At 38.8% G+C, this 21,084-nt stretch overlaps 1 protein-coding gene across 1 annotated transcript in view; it reads right to left on the bottom strand.

The window, feature by feature from the left end:
• LOC121675082 overlaps positions 1-21,084 on the bottom strand; it is a 56,670-nt gene that overhangs the window by 13,828 nt on the left and 21,758 nt on the right. The window contains exons 11-15 of the mRNA XM_042050079.1: positions 20,585-20,696; positions 16,946-17,045; positions 7,795-7,834; positions 6,728-6,779; positions 413-524 (exon numbers count right to left, since the gene is read on the bottom strand). Coding sequence (XP_041906013.1) covers positions 413-524; positions 6,728-6,779; positions 7,795-7,834; positions 16,946-17,045; positions 20,585-20,696 — 416 coding nt within the window. The remainder of the gene's footprint in view (positions 1-412; positions 525-6,727; positions 6,780-7,794; positions 7,835-16,945; positions 17,046-20,584; positions 20,697-21,084) is intronic.

Below are 21,084 nucleotides of genomic sequence, written 5' to 3'. Positions count from 1 at the left end.
AAATTTTAATTATCTAAGTGCTGTAAGTTTGTAAGTCATTCTGTATGTCTGTCCTCTATTCTGAATGCTATTTTGATGTAAGATAAACCCAACTACTTCCAGAATTCACAAAAAGTAAGATTACAGTATACTTTGAAACCACCTTTCAACTTCAAGCCTTCAAGCTTTGTATGGTCTTCAGTTGTGTTTAAGGCTTAGGGGTTTTAAACAAAAATTTACTTCCATACTTGTTACAGTTTCAAATACGTGTTATACTGCATGACACTAACCACCTTCCAAGAAAACCATGGGTTTTGCAACAGTCATAAAAATGCATCACATAGAGGCAAAACGTATTTCACAGACAAAATCTAACACGACTTACCAGGATGAAGATAGCAAATTATACATTCACAAACAAAAATGAACATACCTTTCAATTCACTGCTAATCTTGGGTAGATCAAATGAAACCACCTCATCTGATGTAAACGTGAGATCCTCCTCAAATATCTCAACATGCTGTCCATTTAAAAATAGGTTGATCTGTACAAAGAACACAGATTTTCAAATAGTCAAATCAGAAATCCATTGCAATGTGAATAAGTAAAGCATATTCCTAATTAAGTATTGATCTAGTATACTTCCAGTAATAGCTTTACAGATAAGGCTCTGTTGCTCCCTTTTAAAAGGTCAAAATACAATAACAATTCATTATAAACCTAAAAGAAACCTTTTTTTAGGGAAAAAAAGGCACAAAAAAAAGCAATGCTCTGTCCAGTTTGGTATCTTTTAAAGGAAGACAAATCTCTTTCCATCTCACTCTATATACTGCAATATTATGTGGAATTCTGTCACAACTCTTGACAGCAGAATCCCAAAACTTGAATGTTTCCATCTTTGCCATGATGTAATCCCTTTTTCTTCTTAAGGTTGCTCTCCATATTAAAGACAAAACTTCTCTCTGCATCCTGTATTCATCTTCAAATGTATTTTGTGAAAGCTGCTAAAAAAAATACATCAATACCGGAATTTTGGGGTGGATTGTTGCTCAGTAGCAACACTTAGAGTAGACTCTAAATCAAGGACTTTATAGTTTCCCATTCTCTGCCAGCAAGAAGGTGCACAGGGAGCAAGGCCAGGACACCTGACCTGAACTGGCCAGAGGGATATTCCACACCAGAGACCATCATGCCCAGTTATATAAATGGGGAGGGTGGAGAGTTGGCTGGGAGCTGCTGATCGCTGCTGGGGGACAGGCTGGGCACTAGTCAGTGGGTGGAGAAACACTCTGCTGTGCATCACTTACCTTTCTTGGGTTTTATTTCCCTCTTTCTTTTTTTGTTACCTCCCTTTTAATAATACCAACAATTACTACTTTGTTTCAATTATTAAAACGGTTCTTATGTCAACTTGTGGGGTTTATTTTTCACCTTTTTTCCAATTCTTTGCCCTATTACACTAGGGAGGGGGGAGGTGAGAGAGTGGCTGAGTGGCACTTAGTTGCCAGCTGGGAATAAACTGTGACAGGCCTTTTTCATGCCCAACATGGGACTTAATGGGTTGAGGTAACAACAAATCTGATTAGAACATGTTAGAACAAATTTCTTTCAAGCATTCATTGTATTAGTTTAATAGGCACTGGTCACAATGATTTATTTGCTCTTAAAGTTGATGTGTTTGTTCCTCAAGTTCAATTACATAGTACCTTGCAGTATGTATTCCCTGTAAGGATGTTTATCACCCATGAAAACTGGGCTGAGGTTATCAAGCTGTACTTTGTAACACTGGCTAATGATATGATATAATTGCTGGTTGTGAAACTAATCTGGTATTTGCACCCAGCATTGCTGTCATCTCTGTACTTGGGAGACATCTATCAGAAACTATTGAAAATTAGACCTTTTCTCTTTGGAAACTCAGACCATGGAGGGGACATGCTTCCCTTCATCTTCCCCTTATCCTCCAGGCTAATTACAATAGATCTTGAGAATTTTTAGTATCCTGGGATGCCCAAACCAGCATGTTCCTATCATTATGTCTTCACAAACTCAATTAGGACCTCTGAGATAATAGAGTCCAACCTATGACCCAACACCACTTAGCTCAACTAGACCTAAGTGCCACATCCAGTCTTTCCTTAAGCACCGCCGGGGATGGTGAAGCCAGGGATGTTACCTCCTCTCAGGTAGTTGTATTGTGTGAAAAGGTCGCCCCTGAACCTCCTCTTCACCAGGCTAAACAACCACAGCTCCCTCAGCTGCTCTTCCTGACACTTGTGCTCCAGACCCTTCACCAGCTTTGTCACCTTCTCTGGATGTGCTCCAGCACCTCAAAGTCCCTCCTAAATTGAGGGGCCCAGAACTGAACACAGGACTCGAAATGTGGCCTTACCAGTGCTGAGTACAGGGGGATGATCACTGCCCTGGTCCTGCTGGCCACACTATTACTGATACAGGCCAGGATGCCACGGCCTTCCCGACCACCTGGGCACACGCTGGCTTATGTCTTCTGAATATGTTCCAGGCCTTGTTTAAAGTTTAAACAACTATTTAAGACCACTACCCAGAGATCAGCCCTGCAGAGAAAGACTTGGGGGTGATGGCTGATGAAAAACTCAACATGACCCAACAGTGTACCTTCACAGCCCAGAAAGTCAATCGAATACTGAACTGCATCAAAAGGAGTGTGGCGAGCCGGCTGAAGGAAGTGATTCTCCCCCTCTACTGCTCTTGTGAGACTCCACCAGGAGCACTGTGTACAGTGCTGATGTCCCCAAAATAAGAAGGACATGGAACTGCTAGAGGAAGTCCAGAGGAGACCATGAAGTTCATAAGAGGACTGGAGCATCTCTCCCCTACAGAGACAGACTGAGGGAGTTGGGGCTGTTCATCCTGGAGACAAGAAGGTTGTGTGGAGACCTCATAGCTACCTTCCAGTATTTGAAGAGGTCTACATGGAAGCCAGAGAGCAACTCTTCATCTAGTGATAGGACAAGGGTAATGGGCTCAAATTGAAAAAAGGGGAAATTTAGGTTCGATATTAGGAGGAAGTTTTTCACTGCGAGGATGGTAAGACACTGGAACAACCTGCCCAGGGAAGTTCGTGATGCCCCATCCCTGGAGGTGTTCAAAGCTAGGATGGTTAAGGCCTTGAGCAACCCGGTCTAGTGGGAGGTATCCCTGCCCATGGCAGTGAAGGCTGGGGCTAGATGATCTTTAAGGTCTATTCCAACCCCTTCAGATTTTATGTATGAACTGCCCTGAGGTTGGATCATTAAGAGTGGCAGGGTGCATGGGGCAGTATGGGCAAGGACTGTGAGCAGCTCGCATTTTGGAACTTCACCCTTGAACAAGTGCAGAATCCAGAAGAACTAGTAAAATATTTGGAAAAAGTATACTGCCACCTTGGCAATCCCAGAGAGACACAAATCACTGCAATGTCCTGGCCCAGGCCTACCAAGCTCTGTTTGACACTATTCTTCTCAAGGGGAAAAGAAGGTCTCTGGATCCAATGACAAAACCCCTGCAGCTACTCCAACCCTGGCGACAGGCACTGCAGAGGAATGAGAGCACCTCCTAATTATCAGTCACTCCTGTACACAAGAAATGGACACAAAACTCAGCTTGTAAAGGTGGATGCAGCAGGGCCATCACAAGAACAGGAGAAAGAGGCAGCGCAAGATAGGTATCTCTGAATAAGCTGTGGGATATGCAAAAATATATCACCTGTTGTCCAGGTCAGCACATAATCACCTGGCTGCTATGATGCTGGGATAATGAGCTAGTAGCCTGTAATTAGACAGTAGGGAAGCCAAGTAGCTAAGATGACTTTCTAGGGAAGGGGCCATTGACAACTGGACTTGAAAAAGGGGTCTAGGTCCTCAGCCCCTGAAGATGACTCCTGTTAAGCCTGAAGGAAAGGTATCCTTCCAACGAAAATGTTGTCTGTTACCCAGAGAAGAAGACCACAATGCAGGGAGGTATCCGGTTCTTGAAGGCATTAGCCACGCTAGAAGTGATTTATTATGACCTGACTAACGTGCAACTACCCACAGATCCAAATGAAGCCCAATTCCTGTGACCCACAGGTCAGCAATTTGTATGCAGCACATCATCACTGTATCCTAACTGACTGGCAGCAATGACCTGGAGAGACAAAGAGGCACCAGCCGTGAATCAAGTGGCTCAACACCTCCAACAATATGAAAACCAAAAAACCCGGTCTTTCTCCCCCATATATATATATGGACCAGTATCTCAGCTTTTAACAGTAAGCCTTGATCCCCTTGATCAAGAGGAAGGATGTAGAAAGTACACACGGCAGGGTACCCTTCAGTTTTACCTGTGGGACCACTGACATGAGGAAGTGGGATTGAAGTGAATGACATCCATTTCATCTCTACTGGAGGACTCCCAGTATGAAAGATTCAGATGCAATCAGGTTAAACTTGAGGAACAAAACAATATAAACCAAATTAGCTGCAGCAGTTATCAGTGCTCAGTTGTCAGCAAACGCAAAATAACTCTACTCAGCACTTTCTTATAATTGCCCTTGAAGAATAACTCACAGAGACTTGCCTTCAGTAGGTTTGCTGCAATTTCTCCCTACATAAAAGTTTCAGGTTACCTTCAAAGCACACATGGAAAACAACTACTGTTTGAACTGTAAAACCACTGGTGATCTATGATAAAATCTGTACAATTGCATAAAAGCAGTGGAAACAACAAACAAGACATTGAATCCAAACTGACACCCAGCAAGGTGTTATCAAACACAAAACAAAAGAAGCCATTGTGGAAATGTTAACATAACTCAAAATCTGCTTATGGAATTTTTTTAGTTTTAGGTCAAATGCTGACCTAGAGCAACTACACTCTTTGTAACTGAACTTCTAGTTTAGAAAATCAGTTAATTCATACTTACTTACTCTGTAATCTCTTACTGAACAGTAGTTTTTAAAACATGGCTGAATTTGGAATCAAGGACTTGAATCACGCCACATTTCACCCTCAGTACTACTGGAGGACAACAGTGACACACTGCATTTTGCTGACAACATATCAGTGCACACTTATCCAATTAGTTACACAGAGCAAGGACTTTGATTTTCTGTACTGACAAGAGTAAGTGAGACACTGCTTTCTTTCCTTGTTAAATTAGGTTACTGTTTAATCTCAGCATTTTACAAGTCTGGAACACAGTGCTAATTAGTAAGTTGATATTTCATTTGATGAACAAAACAGTGGTAGGCTAAGCTTCCATAAAGATAATAATTTCACGCTAAACTTGGTAAAGACAAGCCATTTGTATAAAGCAAAATGTAAGTGATGATAAAAGTAAGTATTCTTAGGCAACAAGAAAGGTAGGTTTTTTTAAAATGCTTTTCCACTGTGCAGAGTTTATAATTAACTTAGATTTAATAACTAAATGGCACCTTGTCTGTAAAGTTGTGAAATTAAAATATTTTCCATTAATGAAGAATACTACTTAAAGAATAGGGCTTGGTTGTGCTAAGCACTGTATGAGCGTTAAAGAATGAAAACTAAACAGTCCCTTTCTGATTCAGTTGTTTTGTTTGTTCCCCCTTGCCCACCTTTTCACTTGCTGCCTGTGCTCCCAGAGCTTCCCTGTGCCACCCTAAGCAGAAAGCTGTCACAACCCCTGTGGCCTAAGACAGACCAAAAATCTGGCCTTTGGCCACTTTCTTGATGGTGGATGAGTGAGAAGGCTCTTACTCAGTATTAGAATGCTTTGGCATGAGAGGAATGCAACAGTTACAAGCTACTTGAAGACCTTGGAAAAAGAAGGGCATATATGAAGTTTTGTCTGCAGTCTTCAAAGGATAAATTAAATATCTGATGGCACTCAGTAGAGCAGAGACCAATATTTATAAATCCAAACATTTTATGGTTTCAGCAAAACCAGTTTCTTCATCTTGAAAATTTCAAACTAGACAGGGCTACATGCATCACAGAGAAGAAGTAGGCTCTAGATGAACATGTCATCTTACACTGTAATTTCTCACCTAGGGCTGCCTTGACATCTGAACTGTTTGTTCTTGAACTGAAATAACCTATTGCTATGAACTGAATAGGGCCACAGAGTCTCAGGCTCCTCCATGATAGTCGGCACAATAGTGGCACAGGCTTTCATCATTTCCGTTCTTGTAATACAGGCAAGAACAGAAATCACTACTTCTATTTTCACAGACAGGGTACCTGGAAGGAAAACGCCCAACTCTGTTAAGGTAAAACCTGTTGAATCAGAGGAAATTCATTGATTTTAATATTTATTCCCAGTAGTAACACAAAATACATCACTCCTCAAAAACTCAGAAGATGTGTCCAAGTTCAGAAGATTAATGTTCCACTCTCTGAACACCCAACTGCCCACTCGTTAAAGAGACTCCATTAACCTCCAAACAAGTCTACAATTTTCTTAAGTACTCTCTGCAAATGCAGTAAAAATAATTCAAACCTGCAATTCCAGGAACATGAAAAGAGAAGTTCAGTTTTGATGTAAGATATTTCAAAATTAGCAGCAATTAAAATGAAAGGTTGGCAAGTTCAACTGTTGCAAAACATTCAGTGTGAGTAACATTAGTCTCTGAGGAAATATTTTTTAATCAAAGTCACCATACTACTTGGCAGTTTTATAACTCAGTCACCAAAAAATGCCAGAATCAGCAGAATTTTTCAAATTACTTCAAAGAAAACAGAACACAGACTTTAAGCAGTAGGTCTTACCTGAACATTGCTTTTGGGATAATAGAAGAAAAATGGCTTCAAAACTGGAGACCTAGACACACAAAACAAGCGGCATAAATGCATTTAACTAGAAATTAATGAAACTGGCAGATCATACACCTTTGGACTATTCATACACCAAACACTTGGGAAATTAAAGCCATTCAACCACGACTAGCAATGGTTTTTCGAACGACTTTGGAAAGCCTGAGAAGTGTAAAAACTCCTTTAAATTCCATTATTAAGAATGTAAGACTTTGTTCAAAAAATTCAAGGAAGTTTTACTGAGGAGAGGTAGCCAAAATAGCAAAAATGTTTTCTTGACAAAGGATGTGCTTCATGACATGGAAGTCTACTACACTGCCAGCAGCCCCACATTACCTAGGCCAGCTACACAGGGCTACTGGAAATACAGCCACAGGTTCTTCTCCCATCTTTGTGTGCAGTATTTGCTTAATGACAGAAAGTTTTAGATGAATAAGGATGAAAAGGTGAGGATATAAAGTACCACAAGATTTTAGCCATATCTAGAAAAAAATTGAATCAAGCCAGGATTTTTTTTTTAAAATATGCTCAACATTATTATGTTCAGCTCAGTCATGAAATGGTTTCATGCTACCATTTTGTGGGATGTTCTGACATTTGACCTTACATTTCTAGGTGAAGTGAGCTCATACAGATGTAAATTTGGTGGGCCCATATTCTAAACTAACAACTACAGGAGAAAACTGGTGTGGAAATTTGCATGTATTAACATGGTCGAGCTACTGCCTTGCCATGAAGTCCCACTTCAAGTTTTCCCTACAGCTCATTAAGCAAAGACATTGCCATGAGCTGATCAGAGACTCTCATAAGTCACATTTAATTCAATGAAGGATTTTACTATTTGCATGCATATCGTATAGCACTCACTATTTTCTTGTTACCAGTTATTAAGCATAGTGTGACACAGGAAGATTTAGCTGCTTCTGTGGTTGCTGTCCCAAGCTGAGGAAGCTTGTGATGGTGATTGGTAGGAACATTATCATCACACATTACAACAACTTAACGATCAGGAATTAACTTACACTTTGGGGCGCCCTCCAACAATTCCAGTGAGGCCAGGGGCTGGAAAAGGAAATTAAATTCACAAAAGAATGGTTAAAGCCATCTTCAAAACATATCAGAGCTCACAGCTTATCAAAGCTTGAATTGATCCATTTTTAATAAATGCAGGGAAATCTCCATAAAATTACATATATTCTCATAAATTAACAAAACTGAACATTTTATACAAGTTAAAAGGCAAAACACGTAACTGTGAATTTTAACCAAAAAGAACTTAAATGTGCAAAGCATGAACTAAATCTTTAGAAACTTCTTCAAAATATTTTATATATTAATGCCAGTGAGGTAATACATTTGATAGAAAAAGAACTTAGCTTTAGTTTTTTTGTCATTCTTGTTTTATTTACTTTCAAAGAGAGCACAGAAACAATTCTGATGGACCATAGTTTCTTTTAACATTTGTTTAATATAACTTTGCTTGTTTAGATTAACTTTTATTTGAATCATTCTCTGTAGCGTTTAAACCAACTTTGCTTTTTTAAGGTGCTGGGTACTGGTGATCCCATTCCCTCTCTGTGATACATAGGTAATTTAGGGGCTTAAGGCACTAGCATGAGCCCAGATCTGTGGTAAGTCAGCACTGTAATATCAGCTTGCCAGGCTCTACTATCATTAAACCCATCTGCCAGGTCCGTATTTCTGAAAGAAACAGCTCTGCTCTCCTCATCCTGAGCATAGCTTCTCACCCTTCTTTCTGGCATGGACAGCAGGAACGAATACATGATGCAGCTCCAAACAGTATTGCAGGGGAAAGAAACAGTAAAATAAATATTTTAAATCAGCCTAAGAATTAATTAACAATTACATTAAACAGTCTCTTAAAAACAAGTGCTGTGGAAAGCTGCCCACATAGTATATTTGGCCAAATTAATTCTGGCTAAAATGGGCTTCATGCTTTCTCCAGGTGTGAATTTCCTCTGTTTGTGCTCCAAGCAAACTAAAAGCCATGTAACTGTGCTGTTGTGATACTAAAGCTAACAGTAATAACCTTTACTCCAGAGCAGGCTGTTCTAGCTTGGATTCAGTGCCTTCTCAGTGTGGACACATACCAGTGGCAGCAGAGATTACAGAGCCTTGCTATATTCATGCTCATCAGAAGCAACTTCCCAAAAAAAGTCCGATGTTTGATAGTAAAGGGGAAAAAAAATGCCTTCAAAAGAAACAGTACCAGAAATAATTACCTCCCTATTCACTAAGTACTGTTAAAAAAATGTGGTGGTAGACAGAATATGAAAGAATCCCTTACATAAGCATTACACAATTTTAAATGATCCAGTGAGGTTTCAGCCCTATACATCTTACCTGTGCACTCATTCAAGCAGAACTGCCACTCAGCAACAAAACCAGCTGCAGTGATTTTATTGAGTTATGTGCCTAGTTTGTTTATTTAGGTTGCTGGGGAAGGAGGGTGGATATAGTAAGGTCATGTTGAAAATCTAGGTCCATAAAGCTAGTTAAATTATCTGTGGATTGTCATATGGATCACTTCCTGCTAGACAGCTGAACTGCTCATTAAGGATACCAGATTTTATTTATACAACATCAATTTCAACGTCCTGAAAGCTCTGAAAGCAAGCTCTTCACTCGCCTGCTTTCACACAATGGTTCTTGGCTCCTACAACGAAGTAGTTCTCAACATTGACAAGAAAACAATCAAAGTAAGAGCAACAACTGCTCACACCTCAAGGCTGAGATAACCTTCTAGTGCTGCTTGCTACTGCTCGTCTTTCAAGGCTCTCCAGCACAAGCTACTGTAACAGCAGATCTGTCTTTGGAGGTACTACAACTGTCCCTGCAACTGCAGAGCAAAGCTACACAGATATCCCAGTTGCAACATTATTGTTCATGTTATGATTATTGTTTATGTGAATATAAATAAGGTGGAAGCACTTTTAAGTCCAATTTAATTTTTATCCATATGAAATTCCTAGTTAGGCTTCAGGCAGAGAAGACAAAGGAAATCTTAAATCACTGATTGTAAGCCACAACCAGTTTGTTAATTCTGTAAACAGCACAAGAGCACTACACCTCACCTCAACCCACAGCTCAGATTCCTATTACATCTCTCCAGTAAACCAAAAGAAGGCAATGGAAGGTGTAGTACACCCAGGTAATAGTGAACCTGTCACTGTGGCCAGACCTACCTTCTGCTAATTAAATTATGATCTCCTTGGATCAACCATTGTCCCAAGAAAACTTCCTATAGAAGTATCTCCTCATGCTGTACTTTATGCTTATGTTGCAGTGCTTGCTTAAATATCTGTACAGATGCTCTCCCTCCTTTCTGGAAGACTTATCTTTATTTACAGTGACACAAACAATTTGTCATGCTTGTAGAGAATATCAATCAGGCTGCAGTCTCAAATTGCTGAGATTCTCAGCTAAATTGAAGCTCTTGATCTCCTTTCCCAGAAAGGTCACACAACCTTTTTTTGTCATCAGAGCTCCATTCCTCAGTGCCTCAAGGCAGATAAAAGTATTGTCTCACCTGCTACCAGCGAACCTCTGGAACAAGTTGCTTCATTCCAAGCTAATGAACTCACCACCACTCTCTGCCAGCTTCTGTGCATCAGGATGGCATAAAACTGATGCACTGCAAAAAGTAGTGATTACCTTTAGATGGGAGACCTTCCTTTCAGTGCATCTATATCCTGCTCCTGTTCATCTGCAGGTACAGTATTTGTCTCATGTAATCATCACACTGCGCATCATGACACTTACTTTGAGTCAAGCATTTGATCCAAAAGCCTTCCATTTCCTCACAGTGTCTGGGGACTGAGCCTGAGAACTACAAATTCTCCAGACGGCTGGGCATTTAAAACCAGTGAGCACTGGGGATTACACCACTGGATTTCCCGTTTTTATTAACTCCCAAATATATGACATGGTTGGAAAAACTTCAGGCACCAAGACTTGTAAATCTACTCCTTTCTAGGTGACCAAGCTAGATTCCTTTGGATTCTGTGTTTAAAGGTTTAAATCTACATTTACTCTATTAAATAAATAAATAAATAGTTAGAAAGTGCTTTTCCTTGGTTAACCTGCACAATTCTTCACACAGTCTTATACTGTCTTTTCATTTTATGACTCCTTCCTCTAGGCTTCTTTAAGTCTTACTCATTTTCAGCCCAAGTATCTTACAAAAAACAAACCATCATCCTCTGTATATACATGTACATATAATTAATTATTTGTCAGGTTTTCTTCCTTGGTGTCCATGATTCTGCCAGCACACCTGCAGACTCCCAAATTTTGGGTCCAATGGCAAATTTGATCCAAATCGGAAGGATGGAGAGGAATCTCAAGAAAACCAAAGCACACTAACATCCCATGACTGGCACTCCCCTGTGAGCAGAGATGTAGTTACAGATATTCATGTAAATAATACAAGGTGAAGCCCAGTCAGGATACACCTCCTTGCTACAACAGCTTGACCGTTCCTGGTTACCCAGGTATGTTTTATCTCTCCAGCTGCCTCTTGATCTTTTTTATTTTCTCTCTCTATAAAACCCATCTGTGGATGGACTTGCAAATAAAAACTCTTCTAAAAATCACGTATGATACACTGGAAAAGACAGGAAGTTTCTGATAAATTTCATGAACAGAGGTAGCTAGCAAACAAAAGACTACTTGGGAAAACCAATGTTGCTCTCAGTTGGGGCAATTCAGGGAATGGATCCACTGAAAACCAGCCCCAGCAAAAGATGCATAAAATCAGCACCTATTTCAGTATGCAGAACCACCATGTTCTAATACATTATAATCTACGTCATATATACCACACCCTGTAAAATGCCCCACAGCAGAAAGAACTCTGGCTGGAACTTGCAATCAACCTATGAGATGCAAATTTCCACCAAAACAAGCTTCATTCCTTCCAGCTCTCATTATTCCCCACTGGATTTACAGATGGTGGAAAAGCCTGATGTGCTGCCTCCTTAATATTCCCTCTGTCCTATCCCAATCCTACTTGAATGGTCACACCCACTTTTGGATTAATACTTCTTTAATCGACTTCTGTTAAAAAAACCCCAAACTTCTGTACAATTCTGTGTATTTTTCAACAGAATAAACCATTATGCAACATACGAAGGATGCTAGACTGCATGAAGCATTTTGTAAAATGTTTTGGAGTAAAAAAGCATGAAAATGCTCCAACTACTTGAAATCTAAAAAGCTTTAAGCACTTAAGTTTAATAAAACTTTAAGGTTTTTTTGACGTTTCACAGAATTTCAAGATACAGTGATGTTTCTTGCTGAACAACTTTCAGCTTTTGACCCTTACATTTCCAGTGACTGAATTAGCTCAACCAATAGGTTATTTATGTATTTACTGCATATTCTAAGGAATGATTCATGTATTTATATATAAAAAACAGACAAAGTAGTCCACTTGTCAAGCATTATTTTTCTAAAGTGATCGAACTAGAGAAATATGAAATCTCTATTGACCTTTTACAAAACTGAGGTTTTATACTCAGCAGTTCTTACAATATGGTTGAGCACCAGCACAAAATGCATACAACCTTTTTTTTTTTTACAGAAATCAACTGTATGTTCTTAATTATTCTATCTACGTCTTCTGAAAACAGCAGATAGTTTATCTTCTGCAGTATTATTCTCAAAAAAATGGGGACTGCAGTAAACTGCTACAACAAGGACATTTCTAAAAGCATCTTCCAACACAGGACATCAGTCAAAATATTTATATATACTCAAGCACTTTAAAATCTCAAGTTGTATTAACCAGCTGTCATCTTAGTGTCAAACTCCGGTCATTTTAATGTGAAATAAGGGTCAGCACATGATTTCAGCTATTAGTAAAATATTTCTTAGCTACTGAACCCTCACTAAACTATGAACGCCAGATTCCCACAGTAAAGGCTCTTCTTGAGCCTCTTCTATGCCGCATTTCATTCACAATGAAGTATCTGAATTAAAGAAGACAATATAAATATACTAAATCAACAGAAAGTATTTAAATTCTAACCATTTGGCTGACTGGACTGTACATAATGAAGATATTTTCACTGAATAATACAAACCAGGCCTGTGATTGCTAGCTTTTATGAAGTGAGGGTGAACTGCTATGAACTGAACATTGCAGAACTGCACTGAACTCCCATAGCCTACTACAGATTTAAAAATTTGAGTCTATGTGTCCAGGATTCTCCAGTGCCAAGCACAGGAATCTCACTTTACAGAACAGAAAAATAGCTGTGAAGACCCCACTATTAGGACTGAACAGTACAGACTGAAAATTATTCTTTTTTTTCAGGAGACCAACATGCATAAAGCCAAGCAAACTTGCTGGTTGCTGCTAAAAAAACCCCTGGTTATTATCAACTTTCAGACTACTGAGGACTAAACAGAAAGAATAAATTAAATAATTAAAAGGTTAAACTCAAGCATTAATTGTAAAAAAGTATTAAAAGATGGGATAAGGTATGTTTGGGCTTTTTTTTAATAGTATGTATCCCTTTAAGTTCATCAGAACAGCATAATCCAAATGAAAACTGATTAAGTGTTTGAACTTGTGAACTAAATACCATACTCAACAGAAGTTTACAGTAAATGCCTTCCATTCCAAACAGAAAATAAACAACAAATCGCTCTCCAACATGGCACGTCTATTTACAGTAACTTCAAATTCTTCTCTGGGCTTAAGAGTCTCATCTGCAGTTTTAATAATACTTAAAAACAATTTCTGTGGGAATACACTAATGTGTCCCGCTGGTCTTCAACAAAAACAATGGAAATTTAAAAAGCATTATGAAAAGAAGTCAGGGAATAACTAAGAAAATCTCAGTCATTCACTGTTGACTATGGAAGCTTCTTAAAAAATGCAACAGTCTCAAAATTCTCTCTTGCAGGTCTAACAGGTCCTTGTCTATATTGCAGAGCACAAACACACAGAGGCTTCAGCCCACTTCAACATATAGATAGCATTCCTTTGTTTTACACAGAGGATGAGATTTCGTAAGAAATTGGGAATTTCAGATCAGCACAATGCCTTTAGATGGTTGTCTTTCTACTGATGTGGATGGGAGCGGGGAAGAATCAGCATTCTCAAATTGATCAGAAGCTATACAATATACAATGCTCTCCTTTTATGAGATCTAAGTTTTATTAGCCTTGACATATACAAATGCCCAAAACCTGTATCATATCCAAAGATCATATGCTGCAAAGTAAGTCAGAAGTTATTAAATACTGACATTAAGACTCCAAATTCACTAAAAAGCACATCTGATAACTCAAGACCTAGCATCTGAAGTTTTAAGTCTCTGAAGTGAAGAATTATGAAGATTACTCCTCAACAAAATTATTGTGATGTGCTTTTTAATCACAGGAAGAATTTATTTTCATTTTACTGTTGCTCCCTGCGAAGTCTGAAAAACCACAACTGAAAATTCCCTCAAAAAGTTATCAGGAAAATAGGTAAAAAATTTTGACTCAAGTGATTTAAATTTAGCCTAAGTGAGAAACACCAAAACTAGGCTTTTAGTACTGATTACTAAAGACATTAATCTATTTTACCTACAATTACTAATTTTCATGTTATGGTTTGCCAAAATAAAACTACCTATGAACTCCAGCTCACAGCTCCTCAAGTAGTGACTAGCAGGCTAAAACCACCTGATGAAACACCAGAAGTGACAGTGCTCCTGGATTTCACTACAAAAGATGCAGCAGGAGCTCTTGTGACTCTCCACCCTTATTCTGAACCATCAAACCTCTTTTCTCAATCTCTCTTCTCCTCTACTCCCCATTCCTAAATTTTAGCCAAATTTAAGCTTGGTCCCCTTAAATACTGGTGGAGTTGCTCTTCAGCATTTCTTACAGGGAAAGCAGAACCAAGGACTCTTGATTCACATTCTTTTGTGGTCATGCTTTCTTGCACTATCTCAGGAAACCATCTGTAAAGCAGACAGAATAGTTTCCAGTGTTACTAGATGTTAGAAAGCTTACCTGATCATCTTCATACAGCTTGCTAAAGATTCTTGGATGAAAGCTGCTATACATGAGGATTATTATCTGTACAACTGCCTACACATCACTTAAGAGTAACAAACACCAAACTGCTACTGAGGGGAAAGAAGAATAAATAAATACTGTTAAAAACAGTACTCCACAACCACTAGATACAGTTCAGCCAGAAGAGAAAATATTTCCCTTTTTTTTCTTTTTTCCTTTTTGTCCAGTACAGATCTGAAAGTGTACTTTGTTTTTTAAAAGTCACTCTTAAATCTCCCAAAATAACAGAATGAAGTGTTTCAGTTCAGGTGACATCACCCTGCAAATCAACAACTTCTCCTTCCTCCCTGGTGTCCACTATGAAGGATTTGTAATTTGTTCCTGCTTTTCCCCAGTTCTTCATTAAAAGAATATGCAAAACAAGAAAGAAGGGTTATTTGCAATGACTCTCATAGTCACTATTTCACCTCCTGGAAGTGAGCTAATGTAGGAGAGTTGGGAGGGGCATGACCAAGCTGGCAATCTTTGAAACACAGGACTTCATTGTTTAAAGGATTTTCATCAGGAAAAGCCACTCATGCTTAAAATCTCACTTGGTGTGTATCCCCACAACTGCCACCATTTTGGCAGAACAAAGCCACATGAGGCTACATCACACAGATCCACGTGGGCAGCACAAAACCACATTCGATAGGCATGCTCTATCCATGTAAGAGAGAGCAGCCACAGCAATTTTTATTCAGTGCCCAGTGAGAAAAAGTGGTGCAGCACTGTACAGAATGGGACCTCAGGTGCTCACTGCCCAGAGCACTTACACAGAGGGCACACAAGGCTCAGGGTTCTGGGTTCTCTGCCTGTGGACGCTCTGATCCTCCCACGAGGGTGACCAAACTGCCATAGGGCTTGCTCTGCCTCTCACTGAAGCTGTGACACTTTGGAGAGTTGTAATCATTTGCAAAAATGTCCCACTGAAATAGAGAGGAGGGGAACAGCTGAGGGAAATGGGGGAGGGAAATGAACACCAGGTGCTGTTACAGGAGAATTCACCTAGGACGACAACAATCTCAACAGTCTTAGGTCTGGCTTCTGTTCCCAAGATCACTTACCCATCTCTACAAGTCTTGTCTGTGGAGCTGCCAGTTTTAAGACAATTAAGCATCAAGAATTCTTTGTTCTGCTCTTCACAGCAAGGTCTGGAAGTCTACACTACTGTCAGAAACTAAGCATCGTTAAGCTGATGCAGTTATTAGTACAACACTAATTACTCTTTGGCAGTGTTGCAAAATTCTAAATCTCACTGAAGAAAGAAAATTAAAAAGATTCTCTAAATCACTGCTTTACACATATTCCACATCAACAAATAGCCTACTAAGCACTTACATCCCAAATCTGACCCTTCTCTGCTTACGCAAGAGTTTATGGGTGCAGGTAATAGAGAAATTTACCACACAACAGCAACAGAAAGAAGTGACGGTATGAAGCAGTGCCAGTACATCTTCCACAAATTAAAAAAAAGAACGACTATGTGGTTGTTCAAGCACTTGGAAGCATGTCAGTAAACAGCTCTGATACCCTCTGACACTAATCATTTATGTCACAGGGGCCAAAAACCTTTTTGCAGCCCTGTACCTGGCAAGGAAAAGTGCTATTTATCACCAAATGCCTCAGATGATTCCAGAAATAGCCTCTTTCCCATTGCTGCTTATTAGCAGCAGTTCTGTAATTTGAAACAGATTTTTTTTTTTTTGAGAAAAACTGCTAGAGGATGTTCTAAAAAGCTTAAACTGTTCCTTTAGGAAACAAACCTAGCACCCCAATCATCATCCACACAGACTGCCTAACCCGATTCCACATAGGAAAGTATTTGTTTCATCACTGAAAGCCCTCATAACAAGAACTGGAAGTGTGCCAGCCACCTCAAGGCACAGATGTTCATGTGTAACAGTAACTCAATTTCAATTCTACTCATACTCTACCCAAGCCATGTAGTGCAGATTTTTCACTTTTTCATTCTCCAATGATCAGTGGTAAAAGGAAAAAACTGAACCCCTAATAAAACCAACACCTTCAGACTCCAGAGAATAAAAAGAAAAAGCAACTTTAAAATTTTTAAAAGATGATATGAGTATTTACCCATGCCAGTTCCAGCTGGTGCAATCTCTCTAGAGAAGATTTCTACAGCTTCTCTTTGTTTATGGTGTACAGCAAGCCAAATAACAGCCTCCCGAGGACCCTGCTTCAAAAAGGTTAAAATTAGATCAGCTTAGATGCAGAACATTGGTTAAATTTACAAAACTGAAAAGTAACTGTAGCTCAGCATTCAAGTTAAATAATTTGGTGACTTTTTATCCACCATCACTGTGATTTGCTGTTAACTTTTCATTATCTTTATTTTGCTACCATGGAATCAGTGATTGGGTATTTCAAATCACTAGGGCAATACGCCTTTTCTCCAGCATTCTCCAAGAATCAAGTACTGTAACTAACAATACCAAATACTTGGCTTCACTCTCAGTGGAACTGGCAAACAAACTTTGCTCTTATTCTAAGTGCACTGAGTGTACTCTGGGGCCATGTTAGAGAGCCAGGTTCACTTCTCTTAGCATCAAGAAGGAAGCAGATCTGCCCACAGAAAAGAATTCAAACCTAATCCTTAGGAGATAAATGTGAGAACAGAACTTGTAAAAACCACCACATTTCCAAAGAGAAGAGCAGATGCTCCCTCTAAAGGTAAACCAAATCAGTACTGTGCTCCATACTCTAGTCAGAACACCTGTCGTTGCAGATAAGCACTGTCTCTCACTTAAAATTTTACTTCTCGAAAAATTGTATTTTCAGCCACTGAAGGATCAACACACTGGAATCAATACACTGAGCGAAAGCCTCAGAGCAAGCATTAGGTCTTACTGAGGTTAAAGACTATTTATTCCAGAATTTGCAAGCACCAATAGGAACTATCTTTGCTCTGCCTTTGAATCTTCAAATATGTGAAACATACTCACAATAAAAGTCTGTCTCTGAGTGTCTCTTACTTGTCCTAAAGCACAAGTGCAAGTACATACAAAATGGGACTGCACAAGGTATCAAAACCTACTTGTCAGGAGTTTCTCACACAGCACTACTCTGTTAGTACGGAATTCTGCAGCAGAGCATTTCTTCTCTCTGGAATTCAGCTTTTTTTTTTTGGTTAATGTACATTAAGTTTCTGAAAATTCTTTGGTAACCTTACATGAAATTCTTGGTTTACTTATATCAATATAAAATTTAAAAGAGGACAAGCTTGACTACAAGATACTGGGAGATTTCTTCCAGTGTTTATATCCTTTCTTTATGTCAACAGGAAAGGAAGTGTTTCATGAAAGCATGAAAAAAATACCTACAGTTGGGTGAGGGGGTTTTGTTTTGTTATTCTATAGAGCTCAGAGCACTTCAAAAATCTCTAAATGCCCTGTCTAATGAATTCTTTTAAATTTGGTAGCTTTTGGTATTCTAAAGAGACCATCATGCTAACAGACTACTAAATCCTCTATTCCAACTCAAATACATGACAAAACCCCTGCAGGAAGAGGATCACTCGTATCAGGTTATACCAAGGGAAGGAAACTACCTACTTTTTAGCTGGTGATCAGCTGAAATTCAAAAATGAGGGGCCTTCTTGTTTTATTATGTTTAATCCAATGCCCTAAACATTCATGAAGCTGAAAGATTATTTTTCTCTACTCCCAATTCTAGTGGCATATACACACAGAGGTAGTACTCTGAGGTACAGCAATGATTAAAAAAAATAAAGGGGAAGCAATTATGTCTAAGTACCCTTAGGTAGACATACTCAGAGACACAGTGCTTGCCACCCTTTCCTATTTCTCAAGGAGATTTCATGTTATCAGGAGCAGTCAATACTCCACAGAGTAGCTCAGACTACAGTATGCATGTGCACATAAGGCTGGGATACACAGTGATTTCACAGCCACAAAGGAAAACCTTTGCACCAGTTTGACAGTAGTCCAGCCACACCATACATCTATGCTGAGCTACAAATATTGTTCAACTTACCCTGTCTTGGTACTCAACTACATATTTGCTTTTTGTAGAACTTTCAAAACAGAAAGTATTTTCCTTACATGTTAATATACTGCTTAGCACAGTACGGCTCTGGTTTTGAGCACTATGATTTGTAACCCAAATAACCAGTTCTAATTTTTCATGGAAAGACATGGTAGGAAAAGAGTATTTAAGGGACTACATTATCCCTACCTGAAGCCCCAATGGACAAATGCTTTCTCTGGGATTCTATGACTTTGTATTTTAAATGGAAAAGCAAACTCCACTCGCCAACCCTTTTTCTCAAGCTACCATGGCTGCTTTCCAGATGAAAGCTCCCCTGGCTAGTTTCTTCTAAAATGCTGGAGGAAGTGTGAAGGGGGAAGGCAACAGAGCGCTTTCCTGTATTTCAGCCTTAGCTCTCCCATCCTGTTTCAGGCATGTATGAGAAGCACATACAATGGCAATAACGCTCTGTTTACTTTTAATATAAGATCTGGGGACTGAAGCTGGAAATACAGAAAGTACTACAAATACTCTCTTTCATTTAAAAAATGTCTTTCATGTACTGTAAGCAATGCAAACTGAACAATCAGGAAGGAGAAACTGCTCTTCTTCATTATTCACTTTGTACAATGAGACAAAACTTTCTATATAATAATTTAATTAAAGAATATATTACAATGCATAATGATAAGGAGTTGGTACAAACAAAACACAGACAAGTTGAACATCTGGAACATCTGTTCCTATGTTTCAGAATTTTGATTCTTCACTCAGTAAGACACTTAGAATTGCAGGTTTTATAGTCCTAAAATAAAAAAGACCACATCATAAAAGCTCAGTCTTCAGGAAGCAACTCTTGCTGCTTTGAAGGAAATTGAAACTCAAGCTGAGTTTCACTGAAATGAACAGCTGCAGATATAACCTGACCAATTTCTAAGAGCACTCGATTTCACTAGTAAGAAGTTCACTGTCCTTCTCCATATCACATTCTTGTTTCCTTTAGATACAAACTGTTGGCTATTAAACATCGGCACTCATAAGAACAAACTCAAGAGCTGAGTTTTGCCACGTGTACCTTAAGAGTTTTGCAAGACTGCCACTGACAAAGAAGAATTAAATGCTACTGTTTTGGAACAAACTGAACTGTCTAAATATTTAAAGTGCATCTAAGTGAGGACATGATTTGCAGTCTTTTTCCTTTAAAAAGGACTTTCATTCTCTAGATTAGGAAAACAGACCATGGATAACACAGCTGCAGTGGCTATGGCCATCATTCATATTCTTACATACACAGTCACAAAATACAGTGCAGAATTACAGTTGAAGATTATTTCTCAAATAGTACTCACAGACAATTTTAAAGTTGTGCAGGCAACATTAATGCTGAGATTTCCTGATTGCAATATTTATAATGTGGTCTTTTAGCATTTCATCTAATGTAAGTCTATGCCGCAGAAGTTTTTATAATAAGGTATTTCTTGAGATGGAAAACATCAGAACAGAGTACAACATTTTTTCTAAGATTTCATATCAGTGCTTCTGGAAGACCCAGTACTACAAAGACCTTGTCAGTATTAATTTTGTACATTAAGTAGTGACAGTGAGTTCTTTGCAACATGAAGGGGTGAAATTCCCAAGATGATAGTGACTTCCTTTAAAGTTGTGGAAAAGATAACAATTAAAAGAGGTCAGTGTAAGTTTAAGAACACTCCACTGCATACTTACACCATCTATACTCCTTCTAGCATGAGGTCCATATGTATCTTCAGACCCTAAAACCTGTACGTTAACTGCACTGTAATCTTCATACCCAAGCTGACTGAAAATAAGACGAGTCCTGCAACAAATGATTTTTTTATTAGTAAACTATCTTGAAATGATTATCTGAAGAAGCCCTGTGTGGTCCACAGAAGTTAACTCTGCCAAGTAGCTGTATAAAAGATTTTATCAGTTGAAATATTGCAATTATGTTAGGATTATGAAAAGTGTTTTGCATTGGTGGAACGTTTTGAAGACACTGCTAATATATCATTGTTGTCATAAATATTAGCACAGTACCTGAAAGAGTAAAACGATGTACAGGACTTAAACACAAAACACAATTTTTTAATTGCTGTAAAGAGATGGAAGGGTGTTCATGCATTACAAATGAGGCCACCTTTATTTTCGATGAGATAAAAAAAATTAAGACAGACAACATCATTTAAGGTAACTAAATTTGCAAA

This window comes from Corvus kubaryi, unplaced genomic scaffold (assembly GCF_017639235.1).
Source record: "Corvus kubaryi isolate FWS band 111438036 unplaced genomic scaffold, C.kubaryi_AGA036_p1.0 71, whole genome shotgun sequence".
Classification (NCBI taxonomy): Eukaryota; Metazoa; Chordata; class Aves; order Passeriformes; family Corvidae; genus Corvus; species Corvus kubaryi.
The sequence above is the reverse complement of the archived record's forward strand: the minus strand, read 5'-3'. Positions and strand labels throughout refer to the sequence as shown.